Source organism: Saimiri boliviensis, chromosome 10, assembly GCF_048565385.1.
Source record: "Saimiri boliviensis isolate mSaiBol1 chromosome 10, mSaiBol1.pri, whole genome shotgun sequence".
Classification (NCBI taxonomy): domain Eukaryota; kingdom Metazoa; phylum Chordata; class Mammalia; order Primates; family Cebidae; genus Saimiri; species Saimiri boliviensis.
Window position 1 is genome coordinate 122365407 of NC_133458.1, and position 23792 is coordinate 122389198.

The following is a 23792-nucleotide window of genomic DNA, read 5'->3' on the forward strand; positions in this document are numbered from 1 at the left end:
TATAGGTTTACAAGCCTATTGGTTTAAAAATACTCTGCCCTAATTTTCGATGTCTTCCTTAGAATAGTGCCAGAATGCTGACATTTTACACCTTGGTCTTTACACTTTATAAATGATACAGACCTTAGAGTGATTTTTGTATAAGGACTGCAGTATCACTTTATATGAGATTATCTTTGCATGAAAATAAATTCTGGTCAGATTACTGGTGAGGACTGGGAAAAATGAAAGATCTTCGGTTGAAACTTTCGTAGTATTCATGAATTGTTGATGTACTTACCAAAAAAAAAAAAAAAAAGGGGGGGGGTCCTAAAGTTGGCAGTCAAATTTCTGATCACTCTTTGTTTTTATTTGATGAGACCATGAGAAAGATGATTATTCTATTACCAACTTATACTGACTTTTTCCCATCTATACTCAAAATGTATGTCCCAAAAGGAGCCATACTTCAGAGGTAGAGACTAAAGAGGAATTCTACTACCTGACTATATAACAAAAAAAGATCTTAGATTCCTAGATATTAAAATGTGCTTTATTCTTCACTGTGTGAATTGTTTGCCTTTGGTCTTTTCAAATATTTCACAGATTATGTGGTATTTTTATAAATTCTGCGGTACTTTTCCATAGCCTCCACATGCTTCCTTTTTTTCAAGCTAATAAGATGGTTTTATTTAAATAGTGCTCTTTGAGAAATCTTGACCACTTTTCAGATATTAAACATCAAAGAAAAACTGTAAGCATTTAATAATTAGGCTTTGATTGCTATGAATGAAGAAATAGACTTGCACGCAGCTTCTATAATACCTTGTTTGTTGAAAATAGATGACTATGACAGAAAGAAATTAGACCAAGGAAAGTTTACTTAAACTTAATTATAAACATCTAAGCTAGAGACTACTAATCCCCAAACTACTATTATATTTTGAGGGTGCAATCAAACGTTTTATGGGTTATATAGTGCGTATGTGTGTGTGTGTGTGTGTGTGTGTGTGTGTGTGTGTGTATCTGAATAAACATATACACCTACACATCTTTATATCGATATATAGACACACATACTGCAGATACATTCTTTTTCAGATGTGAAAAATTGCAAGTTATCATCATACTATTTGGAAATAGTGTTTACTCAACTCTAAGATCCCATCAATTATGAGACTATGAACTTACTAGCAGCCTTTCTGAGAGGGAGAAACAAACATTTAATAATTTCATGGACTTGAAATGGAAGGGGGTAGGGGCTGAATTTTAGAATTTCAGAAAATTTTATATATCTGCTATAACACCTTTTAATTATAAAGAACACAGATCTAATGTCCACTTCTATTACTAGAATTTAAGAAAAAGATATTTTCTCCCCTTCAACTAAGTTGCCATTTTTAAACAGTGCTTTGATTATAAAATTTTACTTACCTGAAATAAAGTAAAAATAAAGTCATTATCGAACAAAAATAGGTTAGTAATTTTCCCTAAGATTGATACTGCCAAAACAACAACAACAACAACAAAACTTTAAAATAATTATGAGGGATGTTTTTAAAACTGGTTCTTTTTGTTTGACGAACAGCTGCATTTAAACCTCACCCAGACCCTAAAAGGTTCATTCAGTTGATACACACTGTCAGATACATATTTTGTGCTAGACACAATGCTCGCTTCAAATATAACTTAGATCTTAGTCATATAATTTAAGAGTTTAATATAAGAAAATTGAAGGAAAATTTGGACTTTTGTGTTATGTTTTCTGTTACTGTATTGATTCAATAGTAGCAATGCATAATTTTCCCACAAACTCCATCCTTACATGTAGAGAAAATGTTGATAAAATATTCTTGCAATAAAGTGCATTTTGCAAATACGTATTTTATTTTCACTGTTCATTCAATTTTCTTAATACCATTTAAGTTCTTACAGGAGAGCTTCAGATTCTCCATACAAAATGTTTAATCCAAAATTATACTACATAGAGTAAAACCCTTGCTAAGCTTCTTAGGAAAAAAAAAAAAAAAAAAGATGCCTGTGATAATTTGGTATTTAAATCATAAGAAAGTTTTTTGCCTCATTGCACTCCTGAAAGCAAGATGGGTCACCAGCAGCCCTCCTGGAGCCACCCACAAAAGTTGGGCCAATCTTGTCACATCTGCCCAAACCAGCATGGTCTGATCCGGAAACACAGCCTCAATATGTGCCGATAGTGTTTCCGTCATTACGCGAAGGACATAGGTTTCATCGAGTTGGTCTAAGTGATCTTCCTTGAATGGATTATCCAAGGCATCCACCCAGTGAAAGAAACTATGTTAGTTCTTCATACATAAAATAAACATTTTTTTAAAACGAACAAAATAAGTCATACCAAAAACACCACGTTAGTATATTATTAGCATAACAGGAAGAACCTGAAATTTATGTATGTCACATGTACTTTTTTTTTTTTCTCTTTTGCTGTGATATCACCTGGGAAAATCCAGAAGATTGGATAACCAAGAAATGACTAATCAAGAGTCTGCTGTACATGTGAAAATGGTGGGTATTTGCCTATTTTCAGTTCCATTTATTAATGGTAAATCTTCACCACTTTTACCTCTGTCTCTAACCAGATAATTATGGGACTGAAATTTTATACAACTCTTTCTTTGCATCACAAAATAAACATCAAATACTTACTGAATTGAATTTCAAATTATCTTTAAAATGTTTTTGCTTGAAATCTAACGCACATTATTGTGCTTTTCAGAATATAAAATGCCTCTCCTATTCCTTTTTATGCTACATTTTCTTTGCTTGGCGATAACACACTTAAATCGTACAGTGTGAAATACATTATTATAGGCTTCCAAATTTAAATGACAAGCATTCAAAAAAAATTTTAAATACTTCTTGCATGACAGTAGAGTTGCATTATATACACTAGTATTAGTTAGGAAAGGTACAGGCTTTGGAGTCAGAACTGGCTTCACATCTTAACTCATTCCTTATTAGCTGCCATAGTCCTGAATGAGAGCAATAGAAATGGGTGTGAAACCACCAACTATATGTTATTATTCATACTTAATGAAAACATTTGTAAAGTTCCTAATAACCACAGATTAAGCACTTATTAAATATTAGTTTATTATGTTAGTGTTTTAACCGTGTAACTGGCATATTTATTTGTATGTGTGGAAAGAAATTGCATCTGTTCTCCATATTCACAGTGATAAAAATCTTTAAAACAACACTTTTAAAAAATCCTTTTCTTTTAAAGGGAACAACTGCCCCATGATGTCTTGTTTTCTCTTTGTGTTCTTTTTGTTGTTTTGCCTCCTCTTCTGTTCCATTTCTTTTTTCAGCTTTCTCTTTCTCTCCAGCTTTTTTCTGGCCTATAAATTAGAGCATGACTCAGCAACCAAACTGCATTTTGTCACACTTAATAAATCTCTTGTTCAACTTTCCCTCAACCAGTGTAGAATCAAAGGTGAAAATTGACTCAAAATGGTGATTAAGTCATCATCAGTTTAGTTATTGTTACTAGGTTGAAGCATAAGAAATTGTTTTTATACGTCAAATATAGTCCAATATTCCCCGTTTTATGTGGTTCAACCTAATAACATAACTCTTTGCGTCCATTGAATGATACGGCATTTAATTCATTGGAATTGAGCATATCTCTCCAATACATAGAATTAAACCACTCTAAAACTAATTTTCTTGTTTGAGTTGACTTTTCTTTTTAACTTACGTGAGTACAAGCAGTATAGGAATTTCCTGACATATAAAGTGTTAATGATACCTTTGTATAATGTTGTTACTTTGGTCCTAGAGCCCCTTATAGAAGGTGTCTGCAGAGGGAAGTAGCAGTGTATTCACCCCACAATTGCTCAGACTGTTGAAGGAAAACAATCCAAAAGATGTTTTTGTTTTTTTTCTTTTAACTATTACATTAATTTACATAATTTTTACCTTGGTTTAGCTTTTCTAAAAATATTGATAGGTCTTTTGTATAATTTGGCAACTTTATAACATGTTATTCTTCACTTCTCATTAACAGGCTCCAGCTCTCTTTGTCTAGACTTTTTACACACACACTTCTCTGTGTACACTTAAGTTCTAGACAAACAGAGCTATTTCTCTTTTTCTCACATTAGACCCTGCACTTTGATTCCTCCCTAATCTCAGCATATCTAAATCCTGTTTCTCTTCCAGAGCCTAGCTCTGTTGACTCTTCCTCCTTTCCCCCCAGAAGAAGAAATCTCTGTTTCTTCTATTCCTCTTACATTTTATCTGGACATCTTGGCAATGTATTAATTATTTGTGTTTCTATAATCCACATTAGAGAACATGCATCCTGAGTGTAAGATTTATATTTTATGTATCTCTTACAGAGCTGCTTCACTCACTGTCTGATATTTAATATGTGGAGGGGGAACGAAAGAATTTAATGTGAAAACAGACCGAATATATAATAGGCAAGGGAAATCACTATTACTAAAATTTAGTAGTGCACAATCTTCCAAATAAATTTTAGAATCATTTATGTGTGTAGGTAAATATACGAGTTTGAATAGATGGATTAAAATCTATACTTTCTGTGTAATTGGATAAAAACTGTAGTGCCTACTCCTTTGTACCACTGCAGTAATGAAGACTTTTCTTGCTACCAAATATAATCAGTGGAAAACCAAAGAAGAATATTTCTCTGAGAATACCTTACTGAAATTTCTTAAGTGATTCAAAGTAATTTTTATGTGGGCCATGGTGATTTAAAATTCACTGAGGCTGCATGCTGTGGCTTATGCCTGTAATCCCAGCACTTTGGGAGGCTGAGGCGAGAGGATCGCTTGAGCCCAGGAGTTCGAGACCAGCCTGGGCAACATAGTGAGACCGTCTCTACAAAAATTAAAAAATTAGCCGGGCATAATGGCAGATGCCTGTAGTCCCAGCTCCTCTGGAGGCTAAGAGGATTGATTGAGCCCAGGAGATCAAGGGTGCAGTGAGCCATGATCACACCACTGCACTCCAGCCTGGGTGACAGAGTGAGACCTTGTCTCAAAAATTTTAAAATAGATCAGGTGCAGTGGCTAACACCTGTAATCCCAACACTTTGGGATGCTGAGGCAGACAAATTGCTTGAGCCCAGGAGTTCAAGACCAGCCTGGGCAGCATGGCAAAACCCTGTCTCTACAAAAACATGCAAAAATTAACCAAGCATGATGGCGAGCCCCTATAGTCCCAGTTACTTGAGAGGCGGAGGTGAGGGGATTGCCTGAGCCCAGTAGGTGGGGCTTGCAGTGAGCCAATGAGCCAAGATCACGCCACTGCACTCCAGCCTGGGTGACAGAGCAAGACCCTGTCTCAAAAAATTAAAATAAAGAAACATAAATGTAAAATTTTTTTTAAGACAGAGTCTTTCTCTGTCACCCAGGCTGGAGTGTAGTGGCGTGATCTTGGCTCACTGTAACCTCTGCCTCCTAGGTTCAGGTGATTCTCCTGTCTCATTTAGCCTCCCAAGTAGCTGAGATTACAGGCATGCGCCACCATACTTGGCTAATTTTTGTATTTTTAGTAGAGATGGGGTTTTGCCATGTTGGCAAGACTGGTCTCAAACTCCTGACCTCAGGTGATCTGCCTGCCTTGGCCTTCCAAATTGCTAGGATTACAGACGTGAACCACCATGCCTGGCCTTTTTTTTTTTTTTTTTTTTTGAGACAAAATCTCACTCTCACCCAGGCTAGAGTGCAGTGACACCATTTTGGCTCACTGCAACCTCTGCCTCCCAGGTTCAAGCAATTCTTTCTCTTGTCTCAGCCCCCAGAGTAGCTGGGATTATAGGAGAGTGCTACCACGCCCTGCTAATGTTTGTATTTTTATTTTTATTATATTTTGAGATGAAATCTTGCTCTGTCCCCCAGGCTGGAGCGTAGTAGCATGATCTTGGCTCACTAGCCTCTGCCTCCAGGGTTCAAGCTATTCTCCTGCCTCAGCCTCCTGACTAGCTGGGATTACAGGCACATGCCAGCACGCCCAGCTAATTTTTATATTTTTAGTAGAGACAGGGTTTCACCATGTTGTCCAGGCTGGTCTCAAACCCCTGACCTCAGGTGATCTGCCCACTTTGGTCTTCCAAAGTGCTGGGATTAAAGATGTGAGACACTACGCTGGGCCTAATTTTTGTATTTTTAATAGAGATGGGGTTTCACTATGCTGGCCAGGCTGGTCTCAAACTGATGACCTCAGGTGATCTGCCCACCTTGGCCTCCCAAAGTGCTGGGATTCCAGGCATCAGCCACCATGTCCAGCCAAAAATAAAGTTTAAAAATAATAAATGAAACTCATAGAGATGAACATATATATTTATAAATTAAAAGTACAAGTAATTTTTTTTTTCGTGAGATGGAGTTTCACTCTTGTTACCCAGGCTGGAGTGCAACGGCGCGATCTCGGCTCACCGCAACCTCCGCCTCCTGGGTTCAGGCAATTCTCCTGCCTCAGCCTCCTGAGTAGCTGGGATTACAGGCACACGCCACCATGCCCAGCTAACTTTTGTATTTTTAGTAGAGACGGGGTTTCACCATGTTGACCAGGATGGTCTCGATCTCTTGACCTCGTGATCCGCCCGCCTCGGCCTCCCAAAGTGCTGGGATTACAGGCTTGAGCCACCATGCCCGGCATAAGTACAAGTAATTTTTTAGTCTTGGTTAAAATATTGTATTCTCTGTACATTGTGAGATGAATTGGTTTATTTTGTTTTTTATTTTTAATGTAAGAATAATAATTCATTATTCTAAATAGAATGTATTTGTGTGTGTGTGTGTGTGTGTGTGTGTGTGTAATACAAAATCTTTTTTTTTATTTTTTGAGACAAGATCGCACTGTGTCACCCAGGCTGTAGTGCAGTGGTGTAATCTCGACTCACTGCAACCTCTGCTCCTGTGCTGAGGCAGTCCTCCCACCTTAGCCTCCAAGTAGCTGGGACTACAGTTGTGTACCACTGTGCCTGGCTAATTTTTGTATTTTTTTGTAGAGACAGCGTTTCGCCATGTCACCCAACCTGGTCTCGAACTCCTGATCTCAAGTGATCCTACTAACTCAGCCTCCTAAAATGCTGGGATTACAGGCATGAGCCACCATGTCTGGCCATGTTTTCTTTTTAATCAAAATTTAATATAATTGGAAATCTAGTTTAAACTGAATTAAATTTGGAAGTTGTCATAGTCTCATCCTGAGAATTAGGATTATCTTTAGTCTGGGACATCATCATTGGATTGATGATAACAAAGCCACACCCAGAAATTTGGTAACCATACTATGGAGCTGCTCTTTTTTTTTTTTTTTTTTTTTTGCTTCTCATTTTTATCTTATCCCAGTGTATCTACAAGATAATATCAAATAATCTAATATTGCAGTTGAGTTGTGGATAAAATGGCATAACTTTGAAATCCATTTCATCTGTTTAAATATATTAAGTATTGGTCAAAATACATTTGTTATCTTAATCATTTTTGGTGTTGATTCAGATTTGGCACCAATCAACCAACATACACTGACGGATTCTTTTCAGGAAGGCATTGCTCTCTCCCCGACGTTTTACACTATGGCTTTACTATCAAATGAATTTGTTTACTTTTTACCACAAATGATAGAAATTTTTAGTTTCTTATTTTTCATAAAATTGTATCATAAACTGTAAATTTTTCAGACAATTCAAAATAACTTGCCCTTCAAATTTGAAGTATCGTTATTTATGTGCCACAAACCAGGTCTGTTTTTTTTCTAAGAGGGATATAGAAGGAAGGACTTTGTGGAGGTAACAAAAGTATACGATCTCTTTCAACAGTTGGGGGATGTTCAGCAACAACAACAGAAGTATGTGATATATTTCATCATACTTCTACAGCATGCTGATATTATGATACTCTGACATATTTCATACAGGAGTCTTTGATTCTCTTTCTTAGGCTATATTATAAAGTATTTGAATAAAATATCCAATATCTAAAGTTCTTGTGAAGCATTTCTCATATAGATCAGTGACATAGGTTGTTAATTGCAGGAGAGGAGTGTAGTGTACTATATAACCCAAGATAGATAGAATGGTCATTTCTGTATTTCTTATGCCTATTTCATCATTATTTTACTCTGTGCCATTTGGGTAATCACTGCTTATTTATCTGAAAATGAATGATTATATGTTGTGCAGGAGCCACCAATGCTTTTAGCTACCAGTTCTCTTTCGTCCATTGTGATTTAAAATAAACCAGTATTGGGTGGGCATGGTGGCTCACACCTGTAATCCCAGCACTTTGGGAGGCCAAAGCAGGGAGATCACTTGAGCCCAGGAGTTCAAGACCAGCCTGGGCAACATAGCAAGACCTTATCTCTATAAAAATAAAATAAACCAATCTTACATTTATTAGTGTAGCAGAAACCAGCCTTCTTCGAAGCAATCTGGGTGTCGTTCTCCTATTCACTATCGAGAACTTGAAGATGTGATTTGTCTGAGGCAAGACGTCTTAGTATTGGTACACCAAAATAGAATATTTAATTTTTTTGGTGAAAAAATATTCAATGATATATATCCTGTGTTGCTTTCACCATAATGGATTGGTTATTAAATCAAACTTATGCTGATTACTGTGCATCTGCCAGTTAAGACTAAGTAAAAACAGAAGATAGTTGTCAAGAGGTAAACTTATTAGCTGAGGTATTTGTAAGGGAGCTACAGAAGAGATATTGCAAAATAGCAATGGTCCCTAAAACTCAGCAGAAAAGTAGAATAGTACTATTAATCATCACATCCCTAGCATCTAGCAAGAGTGTGTGGCACAAAGTAGACACAAAGGTAAATGTCGGTTAGGCAAGTGAATGGGTTAATGAATGAAAAAAGGAATGTAGGAACCATTGCCTATCTGCCTTTCCTTCTATTGAAAAAAATCACTATAAAATACATAGATAACCTTTAATCCATTGACGCTCATCCAGTTAAGTTAAAAGGATCACTACATCAAATTTAGCTGCATTGCAAGTCATCCTACTTAAATATGGCTTTTAAATATTAAGTTTATTGTAGATGGTAGATCTTTCATCCAATCAGTTTAATTCTATTTGTGATAAAGTGGCTAGTAACAAGAAATAATACTTAAGATTAAATTGTTGAGCAACCCTAAAGTCTTCATAACTCTTTAAGTAACAGCCTAAGCCCATTTTTTTAGATGGGTCTTGCTATGTTTCCCAGGCTGGTATCAAACTCCTGGGCTCTAGTGATCCTACCTCAGCTTCCCAAGTAGCTGGGATTACAGGCATGTGCCACTGCACCTGGTACAATAGTTTTGGCGGTTATCCCAATTTGAAATAAATCTATTGTAAAATGTTTGCCAAGAATAGTATATTATTTTGGAAACAATACAATAAAAAAGAGCAAAGGTCCTGAAGCAGCTTTTCAAATTTAAAATATTTTAAATATATTTTAATTATTCATACAAAGATAAACTTTTGGTGGAATAATCATGATAATTGTTTCCTTTCTGCTCAGGAGCATTTTAAAATATAAATATGTAAGCAAGCTAAATGTATGTATTAATTCTTAAACACCAGATGCAAAAGTATATAATGAGAATGAGCTAAAACTATGTGCATATATATGCATGTTTGAGAGGGATATGCTCAAGGTACTATATTAGTATTAGGGTGGAAGTTTGGTTATTATATTTGTTATATAAAGTGGAGGCTTTATGGGGGGGTGGTCTTAAGATTTTTAGAAAAAGTCTATCAATCAAGGGGTAGTTCTTGGGGTATTCATGGTTAAAATGTGATTTCTGGGCTCCCACTGGGTTGCATCACAACCCAGAAATGAAACTAATAGAAAAATCACAGAAATGAAACTAATAGAAAATAAACTTAAATGTTACTTGTTTATCTTCAAGTAGTTGAATTCCAGGTAATTTTTATTTTCTTTTTTTATATTTTTACTGTTATTTCTGATATGCATGGGTTGTTTTTATAATTGGAAAAAAAAATATGCTTTCTGATAAAGTAATTGAATTACAAATGTAGTTTTGTCTTACTCTGTACCTGGAAAATACTGATATGCTTTAAATATTTTTGTGTGTATAAATGGTAATGTGGGAGTGGGCTTTGTGTCCCACCCTTTTAATCCCAGGACTCTGGAAGGCCAAGATGGGAGGATTACTTGAGGCCAGGAGTTCAAGACCAGCCTGAGCAACATAGCAAGACCTCACTTACCTCTAAAAAAAATTTTAAAAATTAGCTGGGTGGGATGGCACATGCCTTCTACCTAGTCAGTAGGCTGAGATGGGAGGATCATTTGAGGCCAGGAGTTTGAGGCTATAGTGAGCTAGAATTGTGCCACTGCACTCCCGCCTGGGTGACAAAAAAAGGCCATGTCTCTCTAAAAGTAGTAATAAAATAAATAAATGGTAATTTGATGTGGTGTCTTGTTCTTTAAAAATAATGCCTTAACATTTTTATGTCTTTAAATAACATAAGCTTCTGCTTGGTATCAAAGGAACCAGGGGAAAGAAGAATGAAAACTAATTAATTAATTTTCTTTTATGTTTTAGATGCCAGAATTCCAGAAAAGTTCAGTTCGAATCAAGAACCCTACCAGAGTAGAAGAAATTATCTGTGGTCTTATCAAAGGTGGAGCTGCCAAACTTCAGGTGAATAATTATCAAGAAGCCTTGGCTGTGCATGGTGGCTCATGCCTGTAATCCCAGAGCTTTGGGACACGGAAGCAGGAGGATCGCTTGAGCCCAGGAGTTCCAGACCAGCCTGGGCAACATAATGAGATCCCTTCTCTATTTAAAAAAGGGCTTGGCACGGTGGCTCATGCCTGTAATCTAGCACTTGCACTTTGGGAGGCTGAGGTGGGCAGATCAGGAGGTCAGGAGATTGAGACCAATCTAGCCAACATGGTGAAACCCTGTCTCTACTAAAAATACAAAAATTAGCTGGGCATGGTGGCACATGCCTGTAATCTCAGCTGCTTGGAAGGCTGAGGCAGGCAGATCATTTAATCCCAGGAGGCGGAGGTTGCAGTGAGCTAAGATCACACCACTGCACTCCAAAAATAAAATAAAAGCTTAATAATAAAGGCTTTAAAGGCTTTTTTTTTTTTTTTTTTTTTTTTTGAGATGGAGTCTTGCCTTGTTACCCATGCTGGAGTGCAGTGGCACAATCTCGGCTTACTGCAACCTGCTCCTCCTTGGTTCAAGCAATTCTCGTGTCTCAGACTCACAAGCACCTGGGATTACAGGTGCCAGCCCCACACCCAGCTAATTGTTGTCTGAGACTGAGTCTTGCTCTGTCTCTCAAGCGGGAGTGCAGTGGCACAATCTCGGCTCACTGCAACCTCCGCCTCACAGTTCAAGCAATTTTCCTGCCTTAGCCTCTGGAGCACCTGGGATTGCAGGTGTCTGCCACCGCACCCAGCTAATTTTGCATTTTTAGTAGACAGAGTTTCACCATGTTGGCCAGGCTGGTTTCAAACTCCTAGCCTCAAGTGATCCACCCACCTCGGCCTCCCAAAGTGCTGGAATTGCACATGTGAGTGACCATGGCCCAGCCTTATTTTATTTTTAATGTTAAAGCAGACTGATTCATCTTGTTTGATAAAATCTGAGTACAGCAAGTTTAGTTAGATAGTTTTTGCCTATCCTTTAGGAATATAAAATCCAAAATAATATATCTTGAGTTGTTCTAAAATGGAATACCCTATTGGAAAAACAAAAATTAATAATCCTGAAATAAATGTCAGTTTTTATTAGTCTTAAGTACTAAGCTAACTCGTGCTACGTACAAGTATTAAACCATTTTAAGGATAATATTAAAAGTGTATAGTGGCAAGTTGCTCTTTCATGTTTTAATAAATTATAGTAGTTCATATTAACATATGACCTTATTAAGGGCATAATCGAGTTTTTAAAAAGTTGTCTCTGTTTTAAAGGAATGCGTTATATGTAAATTAAATCAATAATGTGGATATTCTGTAAAAGTTACTTTTTTAAAAAAAATTTCTAAAAAATAATATTTAACCCAGTCTCCTAAGTTTCAAGACCTGGCCAGCTATTCCAATGTGCATTCATTCATTTGTATAGTTTACCTTAAATAAGCAAGTTAAATCCAGCATGTAACAGTATCAGTAACTAAGAGCTTCATATAGTTGAATTGCTTTCACTGTATTTTTGTGCATTGACCAAGTTGGTCAAAATTAAAGTGTTTTATCTGTAGTGAGAAGAATAACCATATCACCTGCAGTTGCAAAGTCCCATACCGATTAATTAGATTTTTTAAATTTATTTTATTTTTTCGAGACAGAGTCTCATTCTGTCACCCAGGTTGGAATGCAGTGGCACGATCTCAGCTTACTGCAACTTTCACTTCCCAGATTCAAGTAATTCTCCTGCCTCAGCCTCCTGAGTAGCTGGAATTACACAGGCACATGCCACTACACCTGGCTAGTTTTGTATTTTTAGTAGAGATGAAGTTTCACCATATTGGCCATGCTGGTCTCAAACTCCTGACCTCAAGTGATTCACCCACCTTGGCCTCCCAGAGTGTTGGGATTACAGGCATGAACCACTGTACCCGGCTGGATTTTTTCAAGTTTTAAAGTTGATACATAATAACTGTACATATATATGGGATACATATGATATTTTAAAATGTATGTAAAAAGTATAATAATCAAATCAGGGTAATTAGGTTATCTGCCACTTCTAATATTTATTCTTTGTTTTGGAAACATCCTAAATCTTTTCTTCTAGATATTTTGAAATATACAGTAAAATACTGTTTAATCATCCCTCTGTGTGAACACTAGAACTTATTCCTTCTAGCAGTATTTTCATAACCAACTGTTCTTTATCTCCTCAGCCTTTCCACCCTTCCCATCCTCTGGTAAACATCTTTCTACTCTCTACCTCCATGAGATCAACTTTTTTAGCTTTCACATATGAGTAAGAACATGTAATATTTGTCTTTCTGTGCCTGGCTTATTTCACTTAAGATAATGACCTCCAGGCTCACCCATGTTGCTGCAAGTGACAGCATCTCCTTGCTTTTTATGGCTGAATTATTAATCAGATTTATTTAGTGACAATGCTAGGGCACTCAAGGTAGCACCTTGTAGTAAAGATTATTCTCGGGATTTTATAAATGAGCCACATGAGAAAAATCAATGTAAAAGAATAACTTGCTGGATGCAGTGACTCACACCTGTAATCCCAGCACTTTGGAAGGCCAAGGCGGGTGCATCGCCTGAGGTCAGGAGTTTGAGACTAGCCTGACCAACATAGTGAAACCCCAACTCTACCAAAAATACAAAAAATTAGCTGGGTGTGGTAGTGGGCGCCTGTAATCCCAGCTACTCGGGAGGCTGAGGCAGGAGAATCTCTTGAACCTGGGAGTTAGAAGTTGCAGTGAGCTGAGATGGTGCCATTGCACTCCAGCCTGGGCAACAAGAGTGACACGGTGGTGGTGGAGGCTGAGGCAAGAGAATCACTTGAATCCGGGAGGCAGAGGTTGCAGTGAGCCGAGATTACGCCATTGCACTCCAGACAGCAACAAGAGCAAGACTCCGTCTCAAAAATAAGAAAAAAAAAGAATAATTTAACCGTGTGGACCAGAGACTGAGCACAGTCCCATGCATCTAGGAAAGCATGCAGTATGTGTTTGGGTAGCACAGAGAAATTCTGGCCATGTGGGCTGTTTATAATAATGCCTTTCACTCTTTTCTTACAGATAATAACGGACTTTGATATGACACTCAGTAGGTTTTCATACAAAGGCAAAAGATGCCCAACGTGTCATAGTAAGTGTGGTATTTGTAAACAGATTCACAAAAGTATGTCATTATTTTAAGATCCTCTATCTATGTTACCTGTGAGATAACTGGGTTTTTAAATTTCATTTTGGACATTGACAGTGAGGAGAGCTGCTTTTTCTAACTATATTTTTGAGGTTTTCTTTTTTCCCATATTATATAAATGGCTATTTTCATGTATGGTTTTGGTAGCAAAGGGAATCAGAGACTTCTGAAATATTTCTTGGCAAATATGGTCTATTTATTATTTAAGAAATATTTAAATAGGTTGTAAACTTTGGGTTAACCTGAAAAAACAGCATTTATGAAATACTCTTGTTTCCTAGGAATATTACCAAATTTTAATGTCTTTTTTGTTTTCCAACTTGGCTGTGAGTTTTTAAAATAACACTCTTTAACCTGACAGGGAAACGGTGAAATGAACTCTCTCAATTACTTTTAATACATGTGTAAATCTTTTTCTTGGGGCCGGGCGTGGTGGCTTTTGCCTATAATCTCAGCACTTTGGGAGGCTGAGGTGGGCAGATCATTTGAGGTCAGGAGTTCAAGACCAGGCTGGCCAAAATGGTGAAAACTTGTCTCTACTAAAAATACAAAAATTTGTTGGATGTGGTGGCAGGCACCTGTAATCCCAGCTACCTGGGAGGCTGAGGCAGGAGAACAGAATCCCTTGAACCCAGGAGGTGGAAGTTGCAGTGAGCCAAGACTGCACCACTGCACTCCAGCCTGGGCAACAGAGTGAGATTTCATCTCAAAAAAAAAAAAAAAAGGAAAGAAAAGAAAAATTTCTTGATAATTTTTTAAAACTGCTAAGAATTGCCAGGCATAGTGGCTCATGCCTGTAATCCCAGAACTTTGGGAGGCAGAGGTGGGAAAATCACTTGAGCCCAGGAGTTTGAGACCAGCCTGAGCAACATAGTAAGACCTTTTCTTACCAAAAAAATTAAAAGTTAGCTGGGCATTGTGGCATGCCTGTGGTCCCAGCTACTTATCTGGGAGGCTGAGAGGATCCTTGAGCCTAGGAGGTCAAGTCTATATTGAGCCATGATCACACCACCGCACTTCAGCCTGGATGACAAAGCAAGACCCTATCTCAAAAAACCCACCACTAAAAATTTTCATACCCTTTGCTCTATTAATTCCTCTTTGGAGAATTTCTAAGTAAACAACCCCAAATGCAGTTTTTAAAAAAGCTTTGTTCACACAAATAATGGTGACTAAGCTCAACATAAGATTATTACTAATAGCAGATGCTTGGAAGCAACCTAAAAAGTTTAATGCTGCAGAAATGATGTAAATTCTTTTCTGCTCACATACCAGAAATTTTAATTACATGGAAAAATGCAGACTACAATGTGAAATGAAAAAGAAAGAATTCGAAATTACAGGTTAGGTGTGATCTCTTATCTAAATGATATACATGCAATCTTAAGACTGAAAGGAAATATACTAAAATATTGTTAGTGACTTATTGAATGGTAAAACTTCTCACCGTTATATTTGTGTTTTCTTCTTTACAGTGGTCTGCATTTTCCAGATGTTTGCATTAAGCATTTATTATCTTTTTATTAAGAAAAAATATATTTCCCATATATATTTCTTTTATTTAATTACAAAGGAGAAAGTGGAAGTGATCAATACATAGTTCATGGTGTTTAAAGATATTGAATTGTCTAGCTCAGTAATGTAAGCAAGCAGTCACTAAATCTCAGATTTTAAACCATTAGCTTCTCTAACAGTGTCATGTGAATTACACCGAGACCAAAAGTTATAATAACCATGTTAGTTGATTTGGCATTACTTAAAGTGTTGGGTTGGTATAAAAGTAATTGAGTTTTTTGCCATTACTTTATAGCAAATTATTCATAGTAGTAGTAACATCAATCAGAGTATCTCTTCTAATACTTATATTGCTTTCTATCTTTCTTTAGATGTCATTGACAACTGTAAGCTGGTTACAGATGAATGTAGAAAAAAGGTAAACACTAACAATAATCCATAATCACTCAGAGACTTCATTACCCTTTTGCCTGAGAATTTCTTCAGGTGCATTCACACAAATAAGAATGGATGTAAAGTGCTTACAGCTATACCTGGCACATAGTAAGCACCCAGTAAATAGTAGGTTTGCTGTATGAATTACACATTCAAAATGTATTTTAAAGATAAAAATTAATGGTAACTTTTAACAACAAAACTTAGATTTGAAACTCTTAAATGATTGCCAAAGGACTCTGGTGTTGTTATGTTAACCGGAGAATTAAAACAAAAGTATTTTGGTTTTCTGTAGGTTTTACTCCTTTAAGTTGATGAGGAAGTTGCTTCAGTATTTTGCTTGAGTACGTGTCTGTGTATACCTTAACAAAATGCAATCTGAAATGCAAATCAAATTTAATACCTTTATATGAAAACTAAAGTGTTTTTTGTACTGATCATTTTATTGTCAGTTGGTTTTTACTCACCTGAAAGTACTTTACAAAAGAAAGGTAGCTTTTTGCAGGTATATTTGATTACTTGTCAACTAAGATCAACAAATAGTTTTTCAATTGATGCAGTAGCTCAACTTATAGTTTGTGGAAAATACTTGTTTACATTGTTTTGATTTAAATAAAACCAAGCAGATTTCATGACTACTCTGTAATCTTCATGATTAAGTTATGCATTTCTTCCTAGTTATCGCAACTAAAGGAAAAATACTACGCTATTGAAGTTGATCCTGTTCTTACTGTAGAAGAGAAGTACCCTTATATGGTGGAATGGTAAGTGTATATTAGGCAGTAGGAGGACTTTTAAAAAATAATGAAACAACACTACAGTTACAACTGATGGCTTATTTTTTTACCTGTATTGTAAATAAACATTAATAAATTATGTAAGTTAGAGCATTGAATAACAAAATGAACTGTAATTATCTAATCTCTCTAACAGTTTAGGAATCTTTTTGGTTTGTTTAGTTAAGGTGAAGTCCAGTAGAAATAAAAGTTCTGCATTTAAGTCTCAAATTAAAAATAAGAATTTTTTTTAAGGTATATGGACAAGATGTGGCTTAATGTGTAAAGAAAAGGTATAAGGATTTAAACTGACTCTGAACTCAGAGCCAGCAGGTGATATGGTCACCCAAAAATTGACCTTTGCTTGCATTAATCAGAATGCAGTGTTCCAAGCAGACCACACTGAAAGCATTGTGTTGGGTTCTGGAAGAATGCTGTTAAGAGAAACCATGACAACAGTGACCAAAAAAAAGATCATGACAAACTTAAGGGAGTCAGAGGAGTCCACCAGAATGATTAGAGGAATTTGAGCCTTCCCACTTGAGGAACATTTCAAGAAATAGAAAATGCTTTGATGTGAGAAGCAACAACTTCTTTTAAAATCTTAGAAGACAAGGAATGATATGTCTTTATTGTCCTGTTACCTAACAGTATACATACTTCATCTGTATTTATGGTATTAAATGTTGCAAAGATATTAGACTTAACTCTACACACCTGTAGCAGCAGAACTGGAACTTAGACTTGGAAGATATAAGAAGACTGATTTCAGCATGAGAAAGAAAAGCCGGTCATTAGAGTTTTCTGGCAATGGAATATGCTTCCCTGGGAGAATGAGCTTACTGACATGATAGAAGCTGACCCAGGCAGAGAAGAGGGAGACTTAGGAATATTATAGGGGTATTTTTAGGTATCAGATGAAAAATTAAACTTTTTTTTTCCTTTTCTTTCTTTCTTTTTTAGTGGTTATTTGCATAATTGTAATGGGTGAGAGTTAGTCTAAAGGCCCTTTATGCTGAGATGCTATGGTTATAGGTGTTTTTTTACATAATTATAAAGCAGGCTAATCTATATGTAACACTTGCCATAACAAAGATTTTCTCTCTTGCTCACTAAATAGCATCTTCAGTATGTAGACATTTCATGAAAATTCAAAATACAAACAAATTTATAAAATGGGGTTGCTCTAATTCTTCTTATTGCAGTCAGAGAAAGGATTATGCCGCCACTGAATTTTTATCTGTAGAATTAGGAAAGGTTTATAGCTAGTTTCCTCTCATGACCTTACTAACATATTCAAGCTAAGTCTGGGTTTGGGAGGACTGGGAAACTCACTAAGAACATGCATATCACCTTTTGAGACATGAGGTATACATTCATTAATGATGCACTTAAATCTCTAAAATTTAAATCCAAATATGATGAACAGATTTTCTCACATGGAAGAATACTGTGTAATAAAGATACTCTTTTTTTCTTTGGTCATAAACTGCAGGTATACCAAATCACATGGTTTGCTTGTTGAACAAGCTCTACCAAAAGCTAAACTTAAAGAAATTGTGGCAGAATCTGACGTTATGCTCAAGTAAGTTTCTTGGGTGTTTTTGCTGTTATTGTTCACAGCCTTGAATTATTTTATATATATATATATATATATATATATATATATATATATAGTCAGTTGTACTTTTTAAAAATAAGATATTGAATATTCCATATATAAACATATCCAAAACATGCCACCTATCCCAAAATAGGTAGTGATTAGATAAGGAATTTAGAATGACATATTAGATCTTGGTGTAGGTAATAAGAGCCTTGTAAGATTTAAATTCTAATTTGTATTTTCTTTCTCCAGAATAAAAATGTCAAGACTTACAAATTTTTGAACCAAGACCATTTAAAAATTTTTTAGCAAAATACTTAAGAAAGACATATATATGAAACGAATGTATAAATCAAGTTGAAAGGGATTTAAGTATACAAGTATACTTTTTTTTTTTTTGAAGACAGGGTCTTGCTCTGTTGCCCAAGCTAGAGTGTAGTGACATAATCAGTCTTATCTCACTCCAGCCTCTGCCTCCTGGGCTAAAGCGATCCCCTTGCCTCAGCCTCTCAAGTAGCTGAGACTACAGGCATGCTCCACCATGTCTGGCTAATTTTTGTGTTTTTTTTTGTAAAGATGGGGATTTTACCATGTTTCCCAAGCTGGTCTCGAACTCCTGGGCTCAGGCAATCCCAAAGTGCTGGGATTACATGTGTGGGCCACCACACCTGCAGTATACTATGTCTAAATTTACATGAGTCTACTTTTTAATTCTATAACTTGTTTGAAAACTGTTTCTAGGAAAGATTAGTATGTTTTAGCATATAATTATATATGTATGCATGAGTTATAAGATACAAGAGGCTTTTCAGTACTTTTTATTACCTCCTAAAATTTTCATTAGGCAAATATGATGATGTTACCTTTTTTTTTTTTTGAGACAGAGTTTCACTCTTGTTACCCAGGCTGGAGTGCAATGGTGCAATCTCGGCTCACTGCAACCTCCGCCTTCTGGGTTCAAGCAATTCCCCTTCCTCAGCCTCCTGAGTAGCTGGGATTACAGGCACGTGCCACCATGCCCAGCTAATTTTTTTTGTATTTTTAGTAGAGACGGGGTTTCACCATGTTGACCAGGATGGTCTCGATCTCTCGACCTCGTGATCCACCCGCCTCGGCCTCCCAAAGTGCTGGGATTACAGGCTTGAGCCACCGCGCCCAGCCTTACTTTTTTATAATGATATTGTATTTTAAGGTGATTATCTCTAAAAAGGAAAGCAATAAATTGTCCAAAAGTGTGAGGACTGCTACTAAGTGTTTCATTCCTTAGTAGGCAACAACAGCTTTATTTAACCTATAGCCCAGGAAGGGTAAAAAAGGGAAGAGGGCTTAAGATCTTAGTAAAGAGACAAGCCACATGTCGAGAATACAGCTAAGTTCCTGCCACTCTGCTTTTCTGACAATGGCAGCAGTCAGCCTTCCACCCCAACCTAAGTGGGTTTTTCGAGGTATGGCTTAACTATTGTTTTCTTGTTTTAAATTTCATTTTAGAGACAGGGTATCACTGTGTTGCCAAGACTAGACTAGAACTCGTGGACTCAAGCATTCCCCTCCCAAGTAGCTGGGACTATAAGGCATGCACTGCTATGCCTGCCCATTTCTTTTTAAATGGTATAAATTGTGAACTGTAGGTTTATATTCATATTCAATGAAAGCTTAAAGACATCTAGTTTGCAGTATTAGAATTGATTAAAAGGAAGGTAAAGAGTTAACTGTTGTTTGAAAAACTTATAATATTGTTGATATCAATAACGGCCATCTTGGGCAGTATTTTGAAATGAGGATATAAATGAGCTATAGAATTACTAGGAATATATCATTTTTTTAGCTACTAAGTGAAAAAGAACTATCTATATCTTGCTCTTTAATAATCAGTTTGTTATCTCCATCTTGCAGGGAAGGATATGAGAATTTCTTTGATAAGCTCCAACAACATAGTATCCCCGTGTTCATATTTTCAGCTGGAATCGGTGATGTACTAGAAGAGGTTATCCGTCAAGCTGGTGTTTATCATCCAAATGTCAAAGTCGTCTCCAATTTTATGGATTTTGATGAAACTGTAAGAATATCAAATCATTCTTCATAATTTTAGAATCTGAAAATATTTTAATCATGTAAATTTATTTGTTTTTATTTAATATATATCCATTAAGTTAGGCCAAGTGGATAGGCCTACTATGGGACTCCATCCTTCTCAGTGTTAATATATCCATATTTTAAAAACGTTGGCCGGGAGCAGTGGCTCACGCCTGTAATCCCAGCACTTTGAGAGGCCAAAGTGGGTGGATCACCTGAGGTCAGGAGTTCAAGACCAGCCTGACCAACGTGGTGAAACCCCGTTTTCTTAAAAAAAAAAAAACAAAAAAAAACACAACAATGTGCCTTTCTTAAACTCTCATTCCGCAAGATATGGACTAATAATAAAGGTAGTAAAACTTGGCCAGGCACGGTGGCTCAAGCCTGTAATCCCAGCACTTTGGGAGGCCGAGGTGGGTAGATCACAAGGTCAAGAGATCAAGACCATCCTGGTCAACATGGTGAAACACCATCTCTACTAAAAATACAAAAAATTAGATGGGCATGGTGGCGCATGCCTGTAATCCCAGCTACTCGGGAGGTTGAGGCAGGAGAATTGCCTGAACCCAGGAGGTGGAGGTTGTGGTGAGCCGAGATCGTGCCATTGCACTCCAGCCTGGGTAACAAGAGCGAAACTCCATGTCAAAAAAAAAAAGTAGTAAAACTTTCTGTCTATTTGAGACGGAGTCTCACTCTGTCGCCAGGCTGGAGTGCAGTGGTACCTCAGCCTCCCAAGTAGCTGGGATTATAGGTGCATGTCACCATGCCCAGCTAATTTTTGTGTTTTTAGTAGAGACAGGGTTTTACCATGTTGGCCAGGATGGTCTCGATCTCTTGACTTCATGACCCACCCACCTTGGCCTCCCAAAATGCTGGGATTATAGGCATGAGCCACTGTACCCGGCCTTTTTTTTTTTTTTTTTTTTTTTGAGACAGAGTCTCACTCTGTCACCCAGGCTGGAGTGCAGTGGCTCAATCTCGGCTTACTACGACTTCCACCTCCCAGGTTCAGGCAATTCTCCTGCCTCAGCCTCCCAAGTATCTGGGACTACACAGGCCTGTGTCACCACACCTGGCTAAGTTTTATATTTTAGTGAGATGGAGTTTCACCATATTGGCCGGTCTGGTCTCGAATTCCTGACCTCAAGACCTCAAGTGATCTGCCCTCCTTGGCCTCCCAAAGTGCTGGGGTTACAGGCATGAGCCACTGCACCAGGCTCTTGTTTTACCATTTAAAATGGTCTCTAAAAAAATAATTTACTTCTCCAAGCCCTTCTTAGCTATGATAAATGTGATGGACTTAAGTGCTTTGAGATCTCTAGTATTAAAGATAAATTTACAAATATACTGAAATAATAGTGACATCAATTAAGAGCTCCAAAATATGAAAATCCAACAAATAGGATTTTTAAAACCTAGTATTTGAAAAGACTTACATTTTTCATAGGGGGTGCTCAAAGGATTTAAAGGAGAACTAATTCATGTATTTAACAAGCATGATGGTGCCTTGAGGAATACAGAATATTTCAATCAACTAAAAGACAATAGTAACATAATTCTTCTGGGAGACTCTCAAGGAGACTTAAGAATGGCAGATGGAGTGGCCAATGTTGAGCACATTCTGAAAATTGGATATCTAAATGATAGAGTAAGTATATAAATCTGTAATTTAATTTTCTGCTAAGAAAAAATGAGGATGAAACATGATAGGCAATTGTTGCCATGGTCACCTGAGAAAGTAGTTATTTTAGAGACTTTTTTTTTTAAAGACAAGCCTCTGTTACCAAGGCTAGAGTATAGTAATGCAGTCACTTCTCACTGCAGCCTCCACCTTCCTGGCTCAAATAATCCTCCCACCTCAGCCCCTCAAGTAGCTGGAACTACTGGCACATACCATTTTACCTGGCTAATTTTTAAATTTTTGTAGAGATGAGGTCTTCCTGTATTGCCCAAGCTGTTCTCAAACTCCTGGGCTCAAGTGATCCTCTAGGTCTCTCAACATGCTGGGATAACAGGCGTGAGCTACTATGCCCAGCCAAAGCATAGTTTTGATCATGCATTTTGATTGTTCTTTACTCTCCTACACTGGTGGTGTTTAAAGGAGTTAATGCATGTTTAAAGGAGTTGATATGCATGCTATAGGTACTGGGAAAAGGGAGGATATGTATTCTATAGGAGGCCTCTGTGTCTTTTACCCACTAGATGCTGGATAGCAGTCCCCTGCCTGAGACTTAAAAAATGTCCCTTAGACATTGCCAAATGTTCTCTGGACAAAATCACCCCAGTTGAAAACCGCTGGACTGGAGAGAGAGTATTTTGGGGAGAAAAGCTACCATGTGGGAAAATGTCTGTCAGTGTGTCTTTAAGAGTTTGAAAATATTTCTTCATTTCAAAGATTTTTTGAAAGTGAATTTAATTTATTGCATCTTGACCAAGAGATCTGACAGTGAGATGCATTTTGAAATTATTTGCTTCTTCACCTAGCATGTTAATTTTCTTTTGTTCTCTTGATTAGGTGGATGAGCTTTTAGAAAAGTACATGGACTCTTACGATATTGTTTTAGTACAAGATGAATCATTGGAAGTAGCCAACTCTATTTTACAGAAGATTCTGTAAACAAGCATTCTCCAAGAAGACCTCTCTCCTGTGGGTGCAATTGAACTGCTCATCTGTTCATCTTGCTGAAAGACTTATTTATAATATATCCTTACTCTTGAAGTATTCCGTTTGTATAACTGAAGTATTTTCAGACATGGTGAATGCATCAACTGGAAGCTCTTTTTTCTCCACCTCTCTCAACACACTCCTTACCACATCTTTTAACACATTAAAAAAAAATCTGGCCAGGCACGGTGGCTCACACCTGTAATCCCAGCACTTTGGGAGGCCAGGGCGGGCAAATCACGAGGTCAAGAGATTGAGACCATCCTGGCCAACATGATGAAACCCCATCTCCACTAAAAATACAAAAATTAGCTGGGCGTGGTGGTGTGCGCCTGTAATCCCAGCTACTTGGGAGGCTTGAGGCAGGAGAATTGCTTGAACCTGGGAGGTGGAGGTTGCAGTGAGCCGAGATTGTACCACTGCACTCCAGCCTGGAGACAGTGCGAGACTCCGTCTCAAAAAAAAAAAAAAAAAAATCTTAAAGCCAAAATTAGAAAAATATCTCCCTACTTTTCCAAAGTGAATTTTGTAGTTTAATGTTATCATGCAGTTTTTGAGGAGTCTTTTAAACTGGGAAGGTTTGTAGAAATTTTAAAAGAAGTTTTATGAAATGGTGATATAATATGCATGATTTTACGTACTGCCATTTTTATAATTTGGGTTATTATGCTGATGGTATCACATCTCTTAAAATTGTGTTAGGTTTTGTTATTTTGTCTGGGGAAAATCAATATTTACCAGAAAAGACTGGCACTTACTGTTGGAAAAAAACTGGTGGTGTTTACAACATTGCTAATCATTACAAAACATTCTACACTGAAGCACTGATAATAAATAGGAAATGGAAAGTCTTTTTAA

The 23792-nt window shown here is 37.0% G+C and overlaps 1 protein-coding gene and 1 pseudogene across 4 annotated transcripts in view; both read left to right on the top strand.

The window, feature by feature from the left end:
- Nucleotides 1–23792, top strand: part of NT5C3A (5'-nucleotidase, cytosolic IIIA) — a 45163-nt gene extending 21371 nt beyond the window's left edge. For 3 of the 4 annotated variants that reach the window (XM_039462147.2, XM_039462148.2, XM_074379865.1), the window contains exons 2-10: nucleotides 2469–2523; nucleotides 10557–10655; nucleotides 13738–13807; nucleotides 15751–15797; nucleotides 16493–16578; nucleotides 18086–18175; nucleotides 20090–20252; nucleotides 21717–21917; nucleotides 22785–23792. In XM_039462147.2, the coding sequence (XP_039318081.1) occupies nucleotides 2488–2523; nucleotides 10557–10655; nucleotides 13738–13807; nucleotides 15751–15797; nucleotides 16493–16578; nucleotides 18086–18175; nucleotides 20090–20252; nucleotides 21717–21917; nucleotides 22785–22886 (894 nt within the window). In that variant the 5' untranslated portion in view covers nucleotides 2469–2487 and the 3' untranslated portion in view covers nucleotides 22887–23792. The remainder of the gene's footprint in view (nucleotides 1–2468; nucleotides 2524–10556; nucleotides 10656–13737; nucleotides 13808–15750; nucleotides 15798–16492; nucleotides 16579–18085; nucleotides 18176–20089; nucleotides 20253–21716; nucleotides 21918–22784) is intronic. The other variant, XM_039462146.2, reaches the window with a different exon arrangement.
- LOC141580136 (small ribosomal subunit protein uS14-like) lies at nucleotides 7–2459 on the top strand (annotated as a pseudogene).